Source organism: Microcaecilia unicolor, chromosome 1 (genome assembly GCF_901765095.1).
Source record: "Microcaecilia unicolor chromosome 1, aMicUni1.1, whole genome shotgun sequence".
Lineage (NCBI taxonomy): Eukaryota > Metazoa > Chordata > Amphibia > Gymnophiona > Siphonopidae > Microcaecilia > Microcaecilia unicolor.
Window position 1 is genome coordinate 174,480,718 of NC_044031.1, and position 6,000 is coordinate 174,486,717.

The 6,000-nt window shown below is 42.5% G+C and overlaps 1 protein-coding gene across 1 annotated transcript in view; it reads left to right on the top strand.

The window, feature by feature from the left end:
* LOC115460133 (oxidoreductase NAD-binding domain-containing protein 1-like) overlaps positions 1–5,664 on the top strand; it is a 29,535-nt gene extending 23,871 nt beyond the window's left edge. Inside the window, exon 3 of the mRNA XM_030189976.1 lies at positions 4,571–5,664. Within this exon, the coding sequence (XP_030045836.1) occupies positions 4,571–4,725 (155 nt within the window). The 3' untranslated portion in view covers positions 4,726–5,664. The remainder of the gene's footprint in view (positions 1–4,570) is intronic.
* Positions 5,665–6,000: the final 336 nt, after the last annotated feature.

Consider the following 6,000-nt stretch of genomic DNA (forward strand, 5'->3'; position numbering starts at 1 on the left):
ACCCTTATTTTATCCTCACTTTAATATTCCCTTCTCTCTTATTTGTCCTGTTTGTCTGTCCTAATTAGATTGTAAGCTCTGTCGAGCAGGGACTGTCTCTTCAAGTTCAAGTGTACAGCGCTGCATACGTCTAGTAGCGCTTTAGAAATGATTAGTAGTAGTAGTAGTACTAGTGAAGCATCCCAATGTGGGACCTCAACGTGGTATTAAGTAGGCTAATGAAAGATCCTTTCAATCCACTCGATAACCTGTGAACTGAAGAACCTGACCTGGAAGGTCTTCTTTTTGGTTGCAGTAAACTTTAACATGCACAGTAAGTGAGCTCCAGGCTTAAGTAACTGGTCCACTTTATACTAAACTCTATAACAGGGTGGTTCTGTTTTACTCATCCTTAGTACCTTCCTAAGGTGGTGTTTGATTTCCATCTTAATTAGTCTGTTGTCCTGCTAATATTTTTTCCTCACACTCACAAAGGTGAAAGTTCACTTCACACATTGGATTACAAAAGAGCCTTGGCCTCCTATTTGGAGTGGATTAAAGCCCTTAGAAAGTCCAGCCTACTTTTTTGTTTCATTTGACCCTAACAGAATGGGGCCTGCCATCAAATGCATGCTATCTAATTGGCTGGTGGACTGCATTTCTTTCTTTTCCGCACAAGCAGGTTTGATTCTTGAGGGGCATATTACAGCTCATAACGACAGAGCTAAAGCAGCATTGGTAGCTCACTTGAAATCAGCCTGCATAGAGAAAATATGAACGGCTGCAATATAGTGATCTATTCATACGTTCACAGCCTAAAAAAGTACTCCCGACTCAACAGTAGGTTTAGCCAGTCAGTCCTCCAGAACTTATTTGGGTATTAGAATCTAACTCTATCCCCTCAGGCCCATTTTGTTTTCCATTCCAGGCTGTCTTCCCAAAAAATTTTTTTAAAAGACTGGTTGGCACCAACAAAATATATTGGTGTCTGTTGCAGTGCCTTATTATTCATTCTCCCTTTTTCTGTTGAAGGCAGCTTACACTTAGGGAGTCTCATGCTTGTCTTTAGAGAAGACCAAGTTACTTTCTCGTAGCAGTTGTTTTCTGTGGTGCCCCTAGCTGAATAAATAGACTGATGTGGTCCTGCACGACAATGGCAGGCAGGAAGTGGCTAGCATTTATGATGAAGCAACTCAGAAACTGGTAATAACTAAACAAGGGACGTTTACCTGCGCAAGCTCCATCATGTGATTTTACACATGCTGTGAGGAATTGATTTCCCCCCCCCCCCCCTTCTGTGGAAAACATCTGTTACAGGTAAGTAACTTGTTTTAATGATTTGCTTCCAGGTCGTAGAAACATAGTATATGATGTTGTATAAAGACCCACATAGTCCATCTAGTCTGCCCAGTAAGGTGGCCAGAGCTGCATCTGCCACTCTGTGCAGATTACGCTCTGTCATGATCTAAAGTAGGGCAGTCACACAATCATGGAATAGTGGTCTTATAATTTAGGTTGCAGCATAGTCACATTCATTGCCAATCCTATATAATAATTCTCACCTCCAACGTTCTATCTTGCTGCCTGTGTCCGTGGCTTTCTTCGGAGTTGGTCTGCTAGGCTCCGTAGATCAGGCTGACGTCACATAGAACACCAGAGCTGGAGGAGGAAGGGCGAAAGGGGCAGGGCACAGGGGCGGAAGCGGAGCTTGAAAGAGAAACAGAAGCATTGAGGGGCGGAGTAGCCGAGAGCGTCACGACCAATGGCAGGGAAAGAAAGGTCGGAGTCCTTGAGCATGAGCGGAGGGGGCACAGCCACGGAGAGCATGCTGCTGTGCCAAGCCAGCGCACGGGTGTGGGGGAGGTGGGACCTCAGGAAGCCATGGCTGCCCCTCCGAGCCTCATGGGAGAGTGTGAGGGCAGCCGCCACGACTCTTCGGGAGGGAGGGACCCTGAAAGTCGGAGGGAGAGAGAGAGAGGGAGGGGGGAACGACCCTGGAACTGGGAGGGAGGGAGGTGGGGGACAACACTGGTAGGGAGGGGGGGCCCCCTGGCACACACACTCATTCTCACACACACACACTCTCTCTCACAGACACACTCGCACCCGGTCTCACTCTCTCACAGGCACACTCGCACCCGGTCTCACTCTCTCACAGGCACACTTGCACCTGGTCTCACTCTCTCTCTCACAGACACACTCGCACCCGGTCTCGCTCTCTCTCTGTCACACACAGTCACTCTCACACACACTCTCTCAAACATACACACTCCGAGGAAAACCTTGCTAGCGCCTGTTTCATTTGTGTCAGAAACAGGCCTTTTTTAATAGTATTTTATAAAACCAGCAGTCCAACAACTACTTCATGAAGCAGGAGAAAGCTTGGCTCTTCAACCAGGCCTTTAATGGAAGAAATAACTAACTTCTTAGTCTTCCACATACACACAAGGAGTTGCACATACTGCAGCAGGAAATGTTTATCCATTCCTACTCTAGCTCAGATAACATTTAATCATCTCTCTGACTTCATGTGCAACTTTCTTTAAATTAGTCACTTTATTTTCTAACTCCTCTTATTCTCTTACCTATCTATATGTTCCATCTTTGCTTATACCCTATGCTGTCAATTAAAATGTTCTATTACATATTGTGTTGGCATTGTAAGTAGTATACTATGCCATACTTTGTATTATTTGAATATTTTTACTGCTGTAATTGTCTATTGCTTATGTTTGGTTTACTCTTACTGTACACTGCCTTGAGTGAATTCTTTCAAAAAGGCAGTAAATAAATCCTAATAAAATGTTGCAAAATGACATTTTACTCACCATCAGCCATAAGTTGTCTCCCCTCCCTCTCTGAGATGTTGATAGCATCTGATATGAATGTGACACAGAAAATGCAAACTTCTGTTTGATCTGTCCCTACTATTTTCTGGTCGCACACCGTAGAAGTCTTCCTGGCATTGGTCCTGCTTCCCAGTTACTGGAGTTGCCATCGAAGCCCTCTCCAGTCCATCCAAATCTGTCTTTCCACAATTGGGACAGAGACCATAAAAGTCTGCCTTTTTTGCCATGTTTGGGACACCTACTACTACTACTACTATTTAGCATTTCTATAGCGCTACAAGGCATACGCAGCGCTGCACAAACATAGAAGAAAGACAGTCCCTGCTCAAAGAGCTTACAATCTAATAGACAAAAAATAAATAAAGTAAGCAATCAAATCAATTAATGTGAACGGGAAGGAAGAGAGGAGGGTAGGTGGAGGCGAGTGGTTACAAGTGGTTACGAGTCAAAAGCAATGTTAAAGAGGTGGGCTTTCAGTCTAGATTTAAAGGTGGCCAAGGATGGGGCAAGACGTAGGGGCTCAGGAAGTTTATTCCAGGCGTAGGGTGCAGCGAGACAGAAGGCGCGAAGTCTGGAGTTGGCAGTAGTGGAGAAGGGAACAGATAAGAAGGATTTATCCATGGAGCGGAGTGCACGGGAAGGGGTGTAGGGATCATAGAAGTCTGCCCAGTAATGGCCTTACTTCCCTACTAATGGAATTCTCTTACCAGAAACCAATCATATGTAACCTTCAGCATTTTACTGCTTTCTTTCTCTCGTACAGTCCTTTATGCTGACCAAATCTTATAGCAACCTCCTAATGTTGAACACTGGATGCTGTTCCCTAGAGTTACTTTTGGTACCGAGTTTGAATCTGTGCAACCAAGGTCTGAGTCATAACATGGCACTTGTAGTTTGTTCAGGCCAGCCCATCTCATTTTTCCCTCACTCTCCTCTTTCCTTCTGTACAAAGCTGAAGGGTGGCCAGAGCAACGTAATGGAACAAACAGGCTGCAGCCTTATCACACTTACATGCTATATGTTTTACATTTATAATGCATCATATTACAGTAAATTATTTAAGCCTAGGATTAAGCCTTTCAATATAAGTACTTTGTCAGTTATGTTATTGCACATATCTAAATGCCAGTGGTACTCCACTGTAGTATTAACAGTTGAAATTCATCTTATCCTGCTGGCTTCAACCTATTGGCTCACATGTCACCACCCCTCACAGTATTGCTTTGAGATTAGGGAGAGACGCATGTCACTGACTCAATCCAGCTAGAAAGCTCCTACTTAGATTGGACCCCAAAGAGTAATATCGCCTTTCTGGCGTAAGCAAGGAGTGTGAATACCTGTTGCACTTGCTTCATGTTTGTTTTGAAGGTGTCCTCAAAGATATTTGAAAGCATATCTGTCCTTAAAGGAATACCCTATTTGTTAAATATAGGCCTCTGCAGTTTTACAAGATGGATCATGCTTTAATACCAACCCTCTGTTGGTAAAACAGCAGCAGCAGTGGGGATCTTGGCAGGAAGGAAGTGGGGAAGGTTCTGGTGTGCCTGCTGTGCAGCCGGGCAGCATAGAGGGAACATTAATTTGGGAGGTACCATGGCACCTGTGGTTTTCTCCATTCTGATGCCTATATATGTAAATTTGTGCGTGCACATTTGCGCACTATTAGGGGTAATTCTGATTATCTAAAGGCAAATAGGGCCCACATGAATAGATTTGATTTTACATGTTTTGCTTTTTCTCAGTGGGAAGAATCTCTGAAGAGGATCTGGCAAGAAATGTGTGTAAGGATAATCTGTACTACATCTGTGGTCCACCTCCAATGATACAATCCTTGAGTAAACAACTGGAAAACCTTCATGTTACTAGAGAACAAATTCGTTTTGAACAATGGTGGTAGCAGCATTTTCCTTGAAGACCTCTCCTTTCACCACTCTTAACTCCCAACATGTATGCACCATAAACAGCTCCAGACAATATCAGTTCATTTTCCTTCTTCTGCTATATTTGAGTATTACAGACAAACCTGTAAAATCATTATTTAAGAACCATACAGCGAATGCTACATTTGTTGATAGAGGTGGGAACTACTATAATTCTTGGACAAAGATCAGAAGTGACAAAATCACAGTGCCTACAAGCAAACCAGAAAACAAAGTTACCTCAGAAGCTATGTTTCCATTTTCATGCTATAATTGGTGTAAAAGTATATCAATCTAATCATAGTTCTTTAGTAGATTGTGCTGAAGCTGGAGCTAAACTTAAAAAAAAATGTTTTTTAATATATTGAAATTGTGTTTTTATTTACTGCTGAAAGTTCTTGTGATTTTACTGTCGTGTATGACTTTTGGATCACAACCTCCACGGAAGAGCAACTTAGTGAATGGTATTTATCTGCAATATGAGGCGTTAGACCTATGTAATATTTATGTTTGTTTGGCTCAATAGACCACATGTATCTATGTGGTTTACAGTGATAAAATAAACAGAGAAAATCAAATACCATATTTTAACGCATATAAGACAAGATTCTATAGATGGCGCCTGAAAAATCAGTGCTGAAAATATTTCTGCCTTAGGTGTATTCTGTAAACTGTACCTAGATTTAGGCACGGTCTAGAATACACCGAGCGGCCATGCCTTAACCTAATTCTAGGTGTGCCCATTAACGCCAAGTAAAACTTGGTGTAAATACTGGTGCCTAAGTTAGGTGTGGAGCCAGTGGTGTAGCCAGACCTGACATTTTGGGTGGGCCCAGAGCTGATATGGGAGGTCACTATATATAGGTATGCATAGTGTTTCTTGAGATACTACAAAATAATACCTTAGAATGCACTTGATGATGGCTATCTGTGCCCAACAGCTGCCCTTCGTCAACATAAACCATATATATACTTAATGGAAAAATTGATATTTTAAATGTATTATCCCATGTCTTAAACTTGACCAAACATAAGTCTACTACAATGGCAAACATCTCAACACAGATCCTGCAATATAAATACAGCAGTGGCATATATCCTTCAAACATGGCTGATTAAGCAAAACGGGGAAATACCTTTGAAGTCTTTTTCCCTTCTTTTGGCTCTACTACTTTCTCTCCCTTCTGATGCTGACTAAATAAAATAGCTTGTTACCTTTAGATTGTAAGCTCTCTTGAGCAGGGACCGTCCTT